General features: G+C 41.4%; 1 protein-coding gene across 6 annotated transcripts in view; it reads right to left on the bottom strand.

Annotated features, from left to right (window-relative positions):
* Positions 1–7,965, bottom strand: part of polrmt (polymerase (RNA) mitochondrial (DNA directed)) — a 61,544-nt gene extending 53,579 nt beyond the window's left edge. For 5 of the 6 annotated variants that reach the window (XR_008572623.1, XR_008572624.1, XR_008572625.1 and 2 more), the window contains exons 1-6: positions 7,817–7,965; positions 7,449–7,547; positions 6,486–7,291; positions 6,035–6,168; positions 4,487–4,673; positions 1,699–1,848 (exon numbers count right to left, since the gene is read on the bottom strand). Coding sequence is in view for 2 of the 6 variants with exons in the window: in XM_054788996.1 (XP_054644971.1) it covers positions 1,699–1,848; positions 4,487–4,673; positions 6,035–6,168; positions 6,486–7,291; positions 7,449–7,547; positions 7,817–7,952 (1,512 nt within the window). In the remaining 4 variants the exon portion in view is untranslated. The remainder of the gene's footprint in view (positions 1–1,698; positions 1,849–4,486; positions 4,674–6,034; positions 6,169–6,485; positions 7,292–7,448; positions 7,548–7,816) is intronic. The other variant, XM_054788998.1, reaches the window with a different exon arrangement.
* Between the last annotated feature and the right edge of the window lie 7,919 nt (positions 7,966–15,884).

The following is a 15,884-nucleotide window of genomic DNA, read 5'->3' as shown; positions in this document are numbered from 1 at the left end:
TAAAATCACAGTCTGAGCAGTGGTAGGGCCAACAACATTACATATTGTATGTCAATCATGAAATGGGCAAAGATGAAGTCTCAGCAATCTGAGGCATTTGCTAAACAGTCACGTGCTAAACACGCTGCTGATGCTAGCTAAGTTACATGGACAGCACTAGGTGTATTGTTTAAGAACTTCCGAGATAAACTAAGCTAAGCTACGTCGAGTTCGTTCTACTGTTGCATTCAAGACCGCTAGTAAGCCAAACTCAAAGCAAAAGTAAACAAAAAACAAATTTGACAACCTTGATAAAAGTACTTATTTAGCATTAGAGGTACATTACAAACATTATACCAAAAACTAGTACATGTTCTGACAACAATCCTCCATTTTTTTACCAAATAACTTAATCTGGAGGGGATACAGGTTGTAATAAATATCAATATATAGGTTAACCAATAAATATAGATAAATATGGTGTTTTGGAAGTTTACAGTTAAGGGTGGCAGATTTCTGACTTCCCAGTTAACTTGAATGCAGCATAAACTGTTTGCTTAAGCTTCCAAACAACTTACTGTCTTCACAGTATGTCAACTATAATGTGTTTGATAGATTATTTTTGTGTTGTAACAATGTGAATTCAGAGTTGGAACACTCTTTTCTCCCTTTTGAATGATGAGCAGCACAGCAGAGTGTGTGCATTGCGCCCATGTAAAATGTGCCAAATTTTCCTCGCCTATGCCATACAACTAATTCCGCTATTAAATGTAAAATTTGCATCACTAATACAGCAATAAAATGATTTTTTTTCATGCTTGTGGCATATTTGAGTGCGTTTATCTTCGATCAAAAAGTTACAGGCACTCAGACTTGAAGGAAGAGACACAATCTAGACGGAGAGGTGACTGTGTGACTGCCTTCTCTCCGGAGTCCTCTATTACAATACATTATTATTCTGCCCTGCCTGCCTGTCTGTAAATGCTTCCTGGCCACCGGGGACTCTCGGCCTACTCGCTTCCCACGTCGCCCATCTGCAGAGGCAGACGAGCCAGCCTGGATTGTAAATGCCACCGTTAGTAAGAAAAAAGCCATACAAGAAGGAATCTTAAAGTTTTTTTCCTCCAAGCAGTCAGACATTTTGTGTTATTTGTGATTGTATTTTCTCCTTCTGATGCAGCACAAGAAGGTGAGCAAATTATTAAAAAGATAATGCAGTCCAGCCACAATAACGAACATATTGTTAAATGAATACCCACTGTATATGTCACTGTCAGTCAAAAATATGCATCAGTATCTTTGCAAAGTTCTGTTTTTTAACTTTATGATAAACATATATATTTGCGCCTTTCTACAGCACAAAAATGGTTGAATGGTTATCTTTTAGATGAAAGTGTTCCATGAAAGTGGCAAAAGACTGTAAGGCGCGGTATGTGATGTGTATTAAGTATTTTTTTATTACTATTTAGTTTTCACAAAACTTCACTTCACTTTATTGTGTCACTTCTAGCTCCCCATTTAACCACTTTAAATCCACATTTGGCAGGGTGTAAAGAATTGAAACTGTGTCTATAACCATATGCCTGTATTTTTGGTTCCTGTGGTGTAAGCTAAACAGAGCAGGTTTGTCAAAATATGAATTACATTTCTGGACTGCGAAGACAGATAACACAGAGGACAAATTAGCATATAGAATAGTAACAAGGAGATGTTGCATACCATTTTGGCAATTTTTTTTGTGATGGGCTTGGCAGCCTCCACAGAGTCAATAGTGACGGTGCATGCCTGCTCCATGCTGAGCTGGAATTTGAAACGTTCCTGGAGCTCCTCCCGAGTGAAATTCAGCTTTGGGTATTGGTGGTTATCCCTCTGAAATAACACAGAGTAAAATCAGTTTGATAGCTGCATGCCATACTGGAGCAACACTTAATGAAAACAGTGGAAAAAGAAAATCAGCAATCTCTTAAGACTCAACTCTCTGTGAGTTGAATATACAGTATATCAAACTGCATCTTAAATGCGTGGCGTCTATTTAACATTCCATGTGACACCAGCAAACAGTATTCTAATGAGCTCTGTGCCCCTGCCACCAACGTGGACCCCAAGGCACCCACGAGAGAGAGAGAGAGCTGTTTGCTATTCCGCTATCTAGTGGGCCAGTTTATTTGGGCAGCTTTTAAGTCGCCAATCACGTCAGTTCTAAATTATGAAACAAAAACCTGTAGTAAGTCAATAGTAAGCACAATGAGTTAGATACGGGCAAATAGAGTGCAAGGACAGAGACTAAAAATACAAAACTTGGAATGAAAAGCTGTTAAAGGAGGAGGTAAGGTGGGAAAGAGGGCAAAGTGGTGACAAAGGGGGAGGCAACCCGAGCATCTTGGATACCATTCAAAATCACTATAGTTCGTTCACTGACAAAGAGTATATCGGTCCTAAAACTTTGAAGACAATGAACCCCATCGTATTAATAATGTCCTATTCAAAATCAAATCTCTTTTAAGGGCCCATTATACTATTTTTCAAAAATTTAGAGAAGTTTAAAAATAGTGTATAGGAAGTGCGTTTCACAAAGTCTAGCCTTGATGCAAAATGCCACAGGCCAAAGAGAAAGAGCATAAGCACCTAAGGTATGCCCTCAAAACCCAGCTGATCGTTTGTAAAAAGTGCATATCGTCCAAAAATAAAGGTGGATGAGGAAGAAAAGACATTGCCATCCCATATGTCCCAGGTCTATCTGGGAAAAATTTTAACAAACGCAACATACCAGTACACTTCAAGCCTGCTAACACTCTGAGACAGAGGTTGGTACACTCCAAACACAGAACACCCCATACCCAGAAACAATCTGGTGTATGCTGTCCACTGCAGTGAGAAATGCACCAATTTTTACATTGGGGAAACCAAGCAGTCACTGAGCGGGCTAACTCTTCAGGTCAAGACTCAGCCGTCTACCTGCGCCTCAAAGAGAAACAGCACGCTTTTGAGGACAAAAATATACAAATTCTGTACCGAGAAGGCACACGGTTTGAAAGAGGAGTGACGGAAGCCATCTACTACGTTAAGGTTGAGAAACCATCTCTGGACAGAGGGGGAGGTATGCAACATTTTTACCTGTACATGTACTCTGCAACGCTACACTTGTCCAACATAATAAAGTCCATATATCACATACAACAATATAACATTAAGGAGTGGGACAGGAGGACATACTGTAAATGTTAGCAAAACAAGCATAGATATGCAAGATACAGTGCTACATTACAGTCATATTTTAACAGCAACATCATGCTAGGTTAGCTTATGCGCTGAAAAAAACATTATCAAACTGACTGATGGATAGTTGGAACAGCTCCAGGCTTTTTTATTTTTTTTAGGAAATGTAGTGAAGCCTCATTTGTTTATAGTTGCACTGCAATGATATAATCTACTTGCACTGGAACATTAGCCTTTGGCAGTGTTGCCAACTTGGCGATTTTGTTGCTAGATCTGGTGACATTCCAACCGCCCTTGACGACATATTTTCTCAAAAGCGACAAATCTCGCGACTTTTGCCTGACGTCGTTGGGGCGTTTTCTAATATGGTGAAAGCACGTATTGTTCTGCATTTTGTGTTCCCACTGAGCAGCGGCGGGTGCTCTTGACATATCCGCTCTGCCCAAAGGCAGTCACAAGCTATGATGAGGAGCTCTATGCATCGAAAGTGCAAATAGGTTGCTATTACATACAGTATATTCACCAGAAGAGTGTGATGTTAATGTTAGCACCAGAATAAACGCAGCATAATCTGTTAGTCGCTGTTCAATTGTGCTAATTTGAAAACGTTCTCAATTGCCAACGTGTGATGGGAGGCCTTTCAGAAGCGCTGGCCGAGGTAAAATATTATTTATTTTATATATTTTGATGAAATGGACAATTTTAAAATAACAAACCAAGAATCAACTTTATTTGTAGTTCTAAAAGTGTCATTGCTCACTTTTTTTGTCTCCCCTACAAGACTATGCTTTTTTCCGACAGCATTTTACAACATCATATGCAAATTAGACGATGATGTCATCTGGCAACTTCTAGAACAGCCAATAGCTACTTTTCTTACTGAAAGATTGGCAACAGTGGCCTTGGGTTGCTACCTGAGTGTACCAGCTGTGAGTATCAGTTCCACACTGAGCAGTGTTTGGTCGTAAATTTCTTGAAGGAGCTTTCACAGCTTTCCCGCTGATAAGAAGAGGAGTGAGCAACGAGCAGAGCAGAGCCTGTGTTCTTGCCAATTTCCTGCATACGGCAGTGATTTTTCCTGAAACATGAGCTTTACAGATGCCAGGTGGTGTGTTTCAATTTTAGCTGTATATATTTTATTTTAAATGCAGTAGATGTAGATGCAGTAGATGACAAAGATAAAACATCACACATGAAGGAACATAAAGAACAAGAGGCTACTATTTGAGGAAATAGTGTATATTCTTGAGGTTAACAACAGCATAGACAGCACAAACAACAACTTTGGTACCTTTGTGTAGAAGTCGTGAACCAATGAAGAATAGCTTTGCTTTGTGGGGACAATAGGGGCAGGCTGGTAGTCGGGGTGAATGACGCGTGCAGCCTTCAGTACCATGTCTCTTTCGTCAAGCTGGAACACACACTGGCTGAAGATGTCGTCCAAAGAGAGGCCATCCTCCTCCATGTGCTTCAAGCACCTGCATGCACACACACACACAAACACATTAGGTACCATGCTTCCTCTGCAAACTTCTTTGCCCTCGTCAAAAGTTACAGACTATCAATGATTTGTGTTTGAATTGGCACAGGCCTTTATGTGTCAGACGGAGGCAGATGGATGATGACGACATCAGCCAAATGTTTATTCAAAAAGAATCTCCTGGAGGTCTACTGGAGAGAGCACGGTCTCCATGACTGGACTGCAGAATGCGGATAATGCCAACATGTGCCCAGTGCCCGGCATACAAATGAGAGGTGGAATGAGAATTATTTCAGAACTCAGTATCATGCAAGGTAGCATTAAAAAAACCAGCTAAAGCTCATGCTCACCATATAAAAAATAAAGTGTACAATGAAAAGCTACACAGTGGCTTAAAGTATCTGCATTATGCAACTTTGATGTTTTTTGCAAATGTTCATCTTAAACAACTATCTTATTCTTTTACATCGGCATTTCAGCATTCACAGCCCCACACATTCGCAGATTTTTTGTTACAAGAATTTCTTTTTACTTCTGTAGAAAACAATCTCATTCACCCAAGTCAATAATAATTAATAAACACCTGCAGCACTTCTATTAAAGCAAGAATTCCAGATCAGACATTAAAGCCACTTCGTGAATGAAGAGAGAGCCTGGAATGCACTAACTAGTAACATCTTGTACATATGGTATAACAATATGGCAAAGAGATACTTATCCCGAGAATGTCAGATAGAGGGACACATTTGGGAAAATTCTTAAGAAAGAAATGGTCATGCAAAGTATGCAGTTTTGGTTTGGGCAAATGAGCGGGCATTGTACAAAGACGGGATTAGAGTGCCAGCTCGTCAGTGTGGTCCAGGGGAACAAAGATATGACAAGAGGGGATGAACGATGGGAGCGTAATGAGCCTGGTGACTTGCTCTTGCGGCACCCGAGGGAGCAAAGAGCTCAGGAGGAAAGGAAAAGGATAAGCGAGGGCATGTGAGAGTCACTCAGAGTAAAACAGGCAATGGGGTGTCCTATGTTATGTTGAACCACGGAGTGGTACAGTACATACAGTATCTGGCTTAGTTCCACATCAGGATGTGTAAGCAGGTTGGTCATGGTTGACATGGAGCTTATCACAGTTGACTTTGGGTTTTTTGGACTGGTCAACAGTCAATCACAAGGCACATATAGACAATCATTTACACCAAAAAATAACATCTTGACAGTCACGCTATGAGCAAGATGCAACAATTCACTATTCAAAAATGCACAACAACAATATGAGGATAGTGTGACACCTGCTGGTAGGCCTCCGTACTGCAGAAGACCTACCCTGCGACCCTGTGGTGTTTCTGTCTGTGTTCGTACCTCGAAATAAGTCGAGGAGGATAGTTATAAGTCCGGCCCATACACTCCAGAGCAGCACTATAAGACACAACATTTGGTCGCAGACCCGCCTCCTCTAGGAGAATAAACAAACGACCAACCAGATTGAAGGTCCCCTAAAAGGAAAAAAAAAAAAAAGAGCACAAATAAACGTTGTATCAAAAGTCACTGTTAGAATTACATAACGTATCTACTGTATAATGAATTTGACCTACTATGCTCTTTGCTGGAGGTCTGAGCTCTACTGAGGGCCCTTCTAGTTCATTATTAGTCATCTTTCACTTTTACAATTATACACTACAATACCTCCCAAAACAGAGTACACTCACCACATTTCAGAAACCATGTTATGGCATTATGTCTTCTCAAAGGATAATACTACAGAAACAAAACTTAGATATACTTTAGAGTAGTCAGTGACTTATCACCAGACCTTCTTGGCCCAGGCCCGCATCATGATGTTATAGACGTCCGTGTTTAGAAGCGTCCGCCGACTCCTGAGTCTGTGCTGGCTGAGCAGGAAATTCTGCGCCCGGTCGATGTGCCCCGCAAACACACACGTCTCCAGGTAAGACACGATGCTGGAGCGGATGTCCCCTGCAGCTCGTTCTGCGCCCTGTCGAGGGCGCTCTGGTTGACTTGAGCAGGACAAATGTTCCACTTGCTGGCTAAGCCTCCTCTCCAGATTCTCCACCTCTGCCAGCTGGGTCTTTGGACTAGGAACTTCATTCTTAGACTCCTTTTTTTTTACTTTGAGGGCTTTTTGTGATGCTGATTTTGATTTTGTGATGACCTTCCCTTCTGCAGCAACAGCAGAGGTTTTGATGGAAGAAACAACAGCACCAATGTTATCAGACATCATATTCACTTTGCTCTTTGAAGTCGATATTGTTTTGAAAGTTGTACCAGGAAGTTTAAGCTTGACTTGACAGCTTGAATGCTTTTGTGGTTTCTCACTGACGTCATTCTTCAATTTCTGCTTGAGGGTCTTCTGTCTATTCAGTTTGTTCTTCTCCAGAGTTAATTTCTTCATCCAGCGACTGGGCTCCGATTTTGAGGATTCTTTGTTGTCCTTTTGTGCTGATTTGGGAATGTCAGGCCTTTCCTGAGGTGTGTTCTTACAACTTTTACCAGAGGAAGTGCGTCTCGTGGAGGAGGAGTCTTGAAGAAATCCCACATTTGCTTTTTGGACATCAAGAAGGCCATCACATTGAAGTTGCTGGATCCTGGCCTCCAGCACTTTAGAGGGAGGAATGAGGGGACAAAATTTACAAAATAACTCACAATGAAAACAAGCAATTGCATTATTGTCACCAATATAGCGTCACTTCAGAGGACCCTTGGTGTGTGGTTTAAATTCAGGCATAATAGCTCATTCATAAATAATATGGCTTACCATCTAACAGCTGAGACTGTTTCACAATACGTTTCTTTGCATCGTCTGTCTTCTGAACTGAAAAGGAGACGTTTCTTCGGTGAAGATGCAAATGAGCGTCTGGAAATAAAAGGGGAAAAAAAAACAAAAGTATCAGACTTGATTTGAAAATGTCCTCAATCTAAAGTTTGGTTGCATGCAGTATTAGCATTCATTGAGATGCTTGAAGTGTCCTTCGAACAGGGACAAACATTAAATTAGCAGCTAACCCTGGACAGACTCTTACAAAAACGGGAAAGGAAGGATGTTGCATTAAGTAAAATAAACATACAATTCTTTTTGCCACAAACGTGCTAGTAAACGGCAAACTTCAATATCCTTTGTTTCACCTGACAGTTGTCCAATTGCGCCGTTTCTCTTCAACAAACATCGCTGACAGCATTCCGCAAGCAAACTGCGCCGATCAAAACATTTGACGAAAAAACAAACTCTTAAAAGTGACATGTTGACTTGTATGAACCGCATTTACAACCCGAACACTAGGTCGCCATTTTGATTCAGACTCAGCCAATCGCTAAGAAGAGCTCTCGTCCTATAACATTACATGGAGGCATCACTAGAAGATTGCAGATACACCGAGCCGATAGTTCGCTAAATTGTCTTTTAGCAAGCTAAAATGCTACATCAACGCTAAGCTAAATATCAATATTGTACCAAATAAGCAGATAATTTTCGTGGTTTGCGTTGCATTCCATCCATTTTTAAAGCTATCATTTTAATTAATATATACAGACCCTTTCCAAAAAATTAGAATGTCATGGAAAAGTTGTTTAATTTCCATAATTCCATTCAAAAAGTTAAACTTTCATAGATTATAGATTCAGGGCCCACAATTTAAACGATTTTAAGTATTTATTTGTTTATTTTTACATAATTTGGGCTTCCTGCTCATTAAACCCACGAAAACAGGAATTCAAAAAATTTGAATATTGTAAAGAAATCAGCCCAAATTTGAATGTTTTAAACTGAGTGTCACACACTAATCATCTACTAAACTCAAATCACCTGCACAGGCTTCCCCCGGTGTCATTAAATTGCTTCAGTTTGGTTCAATTGTCTCATTTCGGTTCAATATGGGGAAGACTGCAGACATGACAACTGGCCAGAAGACCATCATTGATACCCTCCATAGGATGGGTAAGCCACAAAAGTTCATAGCTAAGGAGGCTGGTTGTTCACAGAGTGCTGTGTCCAAGCATATCAATGGAAAGTCGAGAGGAAGGGCAAAATGTGGCAGGAGAAGAGCACCAGCAAAAGAGATGACCGTGGGCTTCAGCGGATTATCAAACAGGGAAGATTCAGGAATCTGGCAGAGATCCAGAAAGAGTGGAATGAGGCGGGAGTCACAGCTTCAAAAACCACCACATCCAGACGCATCCGGGAGGTGGGCTACAACTGTGGGGTTCCTCGGGTCAAGCCACTTCTGAACCTGAGCCAACGTAGGAAGCGTCTCCACTGGGCCAAGGAGAAGAAGGACTGGACTGTTGGCCAGTGGTCCAAGGTCCTCTTTTCCGATGAAAGTAAAGTGTGCCTTTCATTTGGGAATCAAGGTCCAAGGGTTTGGAGGAAGACGGGTGAGGAACAGAACCCAAGCTGCCTGAGGTCCAGTGTGAAATATCCAGTCCGTCATGATTTGGGGTGCAATGTCCGGTGCAGGTGTTGGTAAACTCTGCTTTCTTAAATCCAAGGTCACCGCAACAGTCTACCAGAATGTTTTAGAGGACTTCATGATTCCTTCTGCTGAGGATCTGTATGGAGATGCAGATTTCATCTTCCAGCAGGACCTGGCCCCTGCCCATACCGCCAGAAGCACCAAAACCTTGTTTGATGCCCATGCCATCACAGTGCTTGACTGGCCAGCCAACTCAGCGGACCTAAACCCCATTGAGAATCTATGGGGTATTCTCAAGACGAAAAAGAGGGGCACCAGACCCAACAACAAAGAAGAGCTGACAGCAGGCATCAAGGAAATCTGGGCTTCCATAACTCTCAGGCAATGCCACAGGCTGATTGCTTCAATGCCACGTGGCATCGAGGCAGTGATTAAGGCAAAGGGATTCCCAACCAAGTATTGAAGATTGACATATCGTTTTGAAAGTACCATATTTTGATTGATTTGATGTGATCCTAATTTCTTTCTTTTTTTCCTGCAAAAACTGAGAAGTAAATGGTGATTTCTTCACAGTATTCTAATTTTTTGAATTCCTGTTTTCGTGGGTTTTATGAGCTGGAAGCCCAAATTACGTAAAAATAAACACTTGAAATCGTTTAAATTGTGGGCCCTGAATCTATAATCTATGAAAGTTTAACCTTTTGAATGGAATTATGGAAATTAAACAACTTTTCCATGACATTCTAATTTTTTGGAGAGGGTCTGTATATTTAATTTTTCAGGACGTCCAATAGCTGCTGAACCGAGTTTGGCCTGGAGGTGGCAGTGTCACCATAGCCAGCACAGCAAAATTGGAGATCAAGTTAAGAGTTACAAAATATTGTTAAATGTAGCAATATTGTATTTTATCCCGTGTGTATATTTTTTGCTTGAAAATGTATGTAAATATAGCATGTATTTAATTGAGTAGTTGTCACCAGTCATAATATTAGTAGTGGAAACAAAATTGTAATATCAACATATACATATATATATATGCATATTTTACTGAAATACACTTGGCTATGAACAACGAGTGTACATGGTAACTGTACACGATACATATATAAATAAATGCAATATGAGAAGCCTCCATCTTTATAATGCAACACCGTGATTCACTGCTGCAGACTCTACAATGTATGTTGCATGTGCAAATAATGTAAAACAAAAAACAAAACACTCCATTTTAGGCAAAATGTTAGGGCCATTCGTTATAATGAAAATGATCATGTTTTTTTTTTTTTCACAGACCATTTGAAACTCATCCACAGCCCCAATAGAGTTAATAATCCAATCCACCTTTCCAAGTAAATAAACTCCCAAAACACCCAGAAAATGCTACACAAATATATCAGAAGAGGATATTTTTTTTTTACTTTTGAGCTTTTTCATCACTGTGGGAAAAAAACCTACAGTGGCTCAGCAACTAAAGGTGCCGCTGTCATCTTTTTTTTTTTTTTGCATTGGAAATTGGTTGGAAACATCCCACAGCTCAACTCAAGTGTGACTCAGCACAGTAAAGCAAAAGTGAATTCATCTCATTCATGTCCTGTATACTCTCTGACCCCCGCCAGTCGCCCTCTCTCTTGTCATGCATCCATAAAGCATTCTTAAACACTTTAGCGCTCCTTTGTGTCTCGCAGGGCTGGAGGTTAACACAAGCACTACTTGACAGAGAGAGAAAGGGGCCAGAAGGGCAATGGGGGTTTAGTTCCTGAGAGGGAAATGAGGTCCTGGCAGTACATCTTTTCTCAGCAGAGGGCAGCGGCTCAGAGCACAGCGGTGGGTGTCTGCCGCTGAGCCGTAGGTGAGGAATCGGGAGGTGTTTGTTGCCACGGTTCACGAGCGAGGACCCCCCCTGCACCGCTCACTTCTAATCCCCCCTCCAACCCACCACCTCTTTGACAGCCTCGTTTGATGTGGTCGGGCCCTGTCCGCGGCTGGCTCTTTGCGCTGGTGTGACAGTCATTGCCGGGTGAGTGACTGTCAATGCCCGGGTCGACAAAAGAGGAGAAGACAAGCATTCATGGGGCCTGATAATGGCCAGGCTGGGACAAGACTGCCATTCTGGTACACTTTGATCATGTGGATTCTTGTGCACACCTTTGTAGGGGCTCCTTATTTGTTTAACAGATGGAGAGAGGGTTCCCTTTGAAACAGCGTCACCTGGCCACAGTAACATGATGGAGACTCCTATTTGGGAGATGCTAAAGGCCTCCACTATGTGTTTGTGTGCGGGCGTGACGCTGGCACCACTTACACGGAGTCACTGACCTTTGTCATGTGGACAGAAGCGCTAACGACCCTGTTATTCTTCACTTTAGATGATATCCGGGACAGAGAAGGGTTGAGTTCAGAGGTGAATTGTAAACTTTGTCTAACAAATAAAGCTCAAATTGACTGACGCATGCCTGTGAAAGCCAGCTTTGTTATATGTCTCTGCTCTGTATAAACAGCAATGACACGGAATTGGGGGACAAAGTCATCCTGGCAATTTTCCACCCTCTGAGGTAGTAACGGTGTGAAGTTTCCTGCTGTCCGACAAGTATTTAATACGTCACACCAGACGCTGACGTCAACATAGTTACCCAACTAATTATTGGACTGCAGGGTCCTATGGCACTGCGTGAAAGTGCACACATTTGCAGCATTCTGCTTTTGTGGGATTATGTGTAAAATGCAAAGGTGGATCAATTTACCGTTAGATGCGCTACCATGTCAGGTGCGCTAATCTTGCAGCATGTCTTTGTGATTGAGGCTTTTGGATAACACATAAAGCTGGGGCGATTGAGATGAGCCCCTTTCACACTGCCTGGAAAAGCCAGCAAATTTTCTGTGCCGGTGTTCTGTAAAACTAGCACTGGCACCGAACACGGGGACAAAGTCAGCTTCTGCGGCACACGAGGAGCATAGTGGAGCTCTCATGGCGGAGCAAGGCACGATGCCGCCGGGGTGGATCTCGCCATGTTTTACAAAGCGGGATGTAAAACATAAATGTTTATTAATCTTCATGAAATTACTACTCATTACACTCTAGCCTCATTCAGACTGGGTCACTTACCTTTCAGTGTGGCAGAACGTGTGATGGAAGAACGTTGTGTGATATATTAAACAAGTAGTCCTAACCCGAAGATAAAAGGTGGTAGGCGTTGGCCGAGATATGATATTAAAATAGTTTTTATTTTGATGAAGTGATGGCCAATTTTAAATTAACAAACTAAGAATCATGTTTATTTGTAGTTCTAAACATAATTAAGGTGTTTTCTCTCACTTTCTTGTCTCTCCTACAAAGTAATGCTTTTTTCAAATTAGCCAATGGCATCATCTAGCGACTTCTAGGACAGCAAATAGCTACTTTCTTACTGAGGAGTTGGCAACAGTGAGGCCATTGAGCTCCTTTCACACCCCCGTAAAATCAGGCTTTTTTCCGTGTTACTGTTCTGCATAAACATCACTGACACAGAAGAAATGCATATGAAAGCAATTGTCGCTGTCCAACAAGTATTTCTTACATCACACCAGACGCTGGCATTATCAGGCATCTAATGTATGAAACTGTACACAATTTATGGCATTTGGCTGGATTCTGTACAAAAGGCATAGCTGAAAAAATGCCAGCTCTGTTTTTACATCTCTGCGGGATCTTTGCGTAAAAGAGGCTATGATCTGGCTGATTGTCGAGTGGGTATCTTTGGATTGTGTCTCCATGTGCCACATCTCCAGAGATTGGAGATAGCTGAGGTGAAAGGTCAAAGGCCAGTTGGTCCTTGTCAACCGATCACCCTCAGATTTTCAGGGATTATTGGATTGTATCAAAGCAAAATCTGGTGCATTTTAACCATTTGGTTTCAAGGGATAATTGCCCTCCATTAAAGCAAGAAATCTATTGATTGTGATTGATGTCCCACCCAAGATGTTTGAGATAGTTGAGGTCAGAGGTCAAATTGGGGGATAAGTGGTCCTTGTCAGCATTCTGCCAGTTGCACATTTCAGGAGCTTTTACATATTATCTACTTGATACTTTCTAAATTATATTTTGCTGACTTTACTGATGTACTTTTACTCAATACATTATTAATATAAGGCAATTTCCCCAGAATCAAAATGCAATACAAACAACAATCGCGAAATATTTGTCATCACATTACGCACTTAATGTCTGGAACTGTCCATTACAGCCAGACTGAAGAAATATTTGGCCTTTTACTGGACTGCTGTGACTCACGCTACACTTAGTGGGGTTTCCCAACACACTTTCAAGAAGTGACTCATTTGAAATGACTTAAGACGTAAGTCAATTCTGGTCTATACAAGTGCCTCTTAATTGAAAACAATCACATATCACTCAGAGGCAAAGTGATGACGGGTCAGAGTCAATGTTCAGCCATTAGGCGTATTGCCACTTCAGTGGTTAACTCTGGCGGTGTCACTGGCGGCATGAAGACACGTAGATTTTTATTAGGGCTGTCAAATATAACGCGTTAACGGCTGTAACTAATGTATTTAATTCATTACGTTAACATCTTTAACGTGATTAACACATGTGCATCGTGTCAAGCCACACCTCTGTTACGATGGCAAACGGACGCACATTGTCGAGTGACACAGATTCTGCCTCTCTTTTTGAATCTATTCTGACCTGAACACATCAACAGCAGTGCAATTCCAACAACCTATTCCAACTAGTAAACATGCCTCTCCGACCTTCCTCGGAACAACATTTCCTCATACCTCGCCACAATGAACACCTCCATAACAAACGCCTTTCTTTGTGTCGGAGCAGCAATGAACTAGTATTGTGATCTTCGTGCTGGCCAGGCCCTGTTCACATGATGATACACTCAATGGCACTCTAACTCTTAATACAGAAGTACAATTTACTGCATTTATGTATGCTTCAAAATCCCAGAAATGTTGTCAATAACAACACAACTGAACAAAAATGCAGCTAAATGAATCTTTTTTATTATTAAGAGAAAAAAAAATCCATACCTACATGGCCCTGTGTGAAAAAGTGATTTCCCCCATGTTCAAACATAACAGATGAATTGAGATCTGTCAGTCTGGAAAAGGTTATAAAGCCATTTCTAAAGCTTTGGGACTCCAGCGAACCACAGCGAGAGCCATTATCCACAAATGGCGAAAACATTGAACAGTGGCTCGACTTTCATCTTAGCCCCGGTGCTGCCGCCTTGATATCGATGGGTTGACAGGGAACCAGACCGATGCCGGACGTCGCATGTCATGGCACGTAAAAATGTACTTGAATAAACATACAGAGCTACTTGAAAAGCAGCCACTCGCGGCGGCAGTGATAATTCCACGACTTACATACATAGATAGATCGATACATAGCTAGATATTTTATTACTCTCCAAGAGAAATTCAAATTTCCAGTAGCTCTGCAAAAATGTCATAATGAACTTAATCACAAAATAAAACAACCAAGGCAAGACATGAGAGATAAGAAAAATAAAAAATAGAGTAAGAATAAATACATAAATAAATAAATACGGAACAGATCAGGTCAAATTTGTAGTGCAATACACATAATAAATAATAATAATTCATCACAATAATAATACATAATAAGGTAATAAGTCCAGTCCTGTCCAGTCCAATCCTTCCACGACAGGAAGTATATGATGTTACACATATTGGCATCGGTATCGGTTGATATCGGACTCAGAAATTGAGAGTTGGACAATATCGGCATATTGGTTATCGGCAAAAAAGCCAATATCGCATACCACATTGGAGCAGATCACGGAGTGAAAACGATGTAATACCCAAGGCACACCTACATGTGGCACTGTGAACAGACATGCAGACGGAACCACGTGACACACTAAACCATAGAAGAAGCAGCAACACATGTGCATAAGTCCATGGCCTTCCGCTTTCCAAGGCGCATCTAGACTTACGTGAAGTGGAATTACTTCTGTGAGTCACTATGGGGTTTAAGACATCAAAATATCAGGAGAATGTCAAAGAATGAAATATTCTGATATTAAGTTGGCTTGTCGTCAAAGCTCACTTTGGGGTGGCAGTGGTTTGGTGACGTCATCGTTGTCGTGTTGGCTGTTTACACAAAAACGCCTAGCCGGTGTTTTTAGATTTTCCCACTCTGGAAGCCAAATACAGTTTCAGGGCACCCACAATGCCTTTCCCATGTGGATGAGAGGCTGAAACAATAAAATACTTTGCCGTTTCGACCTGAAAACGTTTCCGTGTGGATAGCCCATAAGAGTCTCGGTTGGTCATGGAGCTAGGTTGGGACTATAATAATTGTCTCCTCTTGTGACTTATGTGCATGTGTGTGTGTGTGTGTGTGTAAATGGCCAATGTGATATGTCATATTTTTTCAAACGACTGTGACCCTTAAGTGTAAAAAAAACAGCTGAATAGTTGGACAAAGGGAGTGCTACAGGTCCGTGAATTACAGAACACAAATAGTTGAACGCCATACTGCAATTAACCATCAATGGATTTTTTTTTCCTTCCTTTTCATATTCCAAAATGACAATGCCACAATTCACTAGCTCCGTTTGTAAAACAGTGGTTCAAGGAGATTAACCCTATTAAGAAGACTAAACATATCACCAATACAAGGTCGTGAAAAATGACGCCACAGTGAATGTGTGAGGTAATCAAGCCTGGAGGCGGTCAACCAAATGATTGTTTGACATGTTTTTTGGCCAGGTAGTGTAGTTTAAGGGCGTACTCACACTCGGCCTTTTGAA

The sequence above is a fragment of the Dunckerocampus dactyliophorus genome, chromosome 10 (assembly GCF_027744805.1).
Source record: "Dunckerocampus dactyliophorus isolate RoL2022-P2 chromosome 10, RoL_Ddac_1.1, whole genome shotgun sequence".
NCBI lineage: Eukaryota > Metazoa > Chordata > Actinopteri > Syngnathiformes > Syngnathidae > Dunckerocampus > Dunckerocampus dactyliophorus.
Note: the sequence above shows the minus strand (reverse complement) of the source record. Positions and strands in the feature narration are given on the sequence as shown.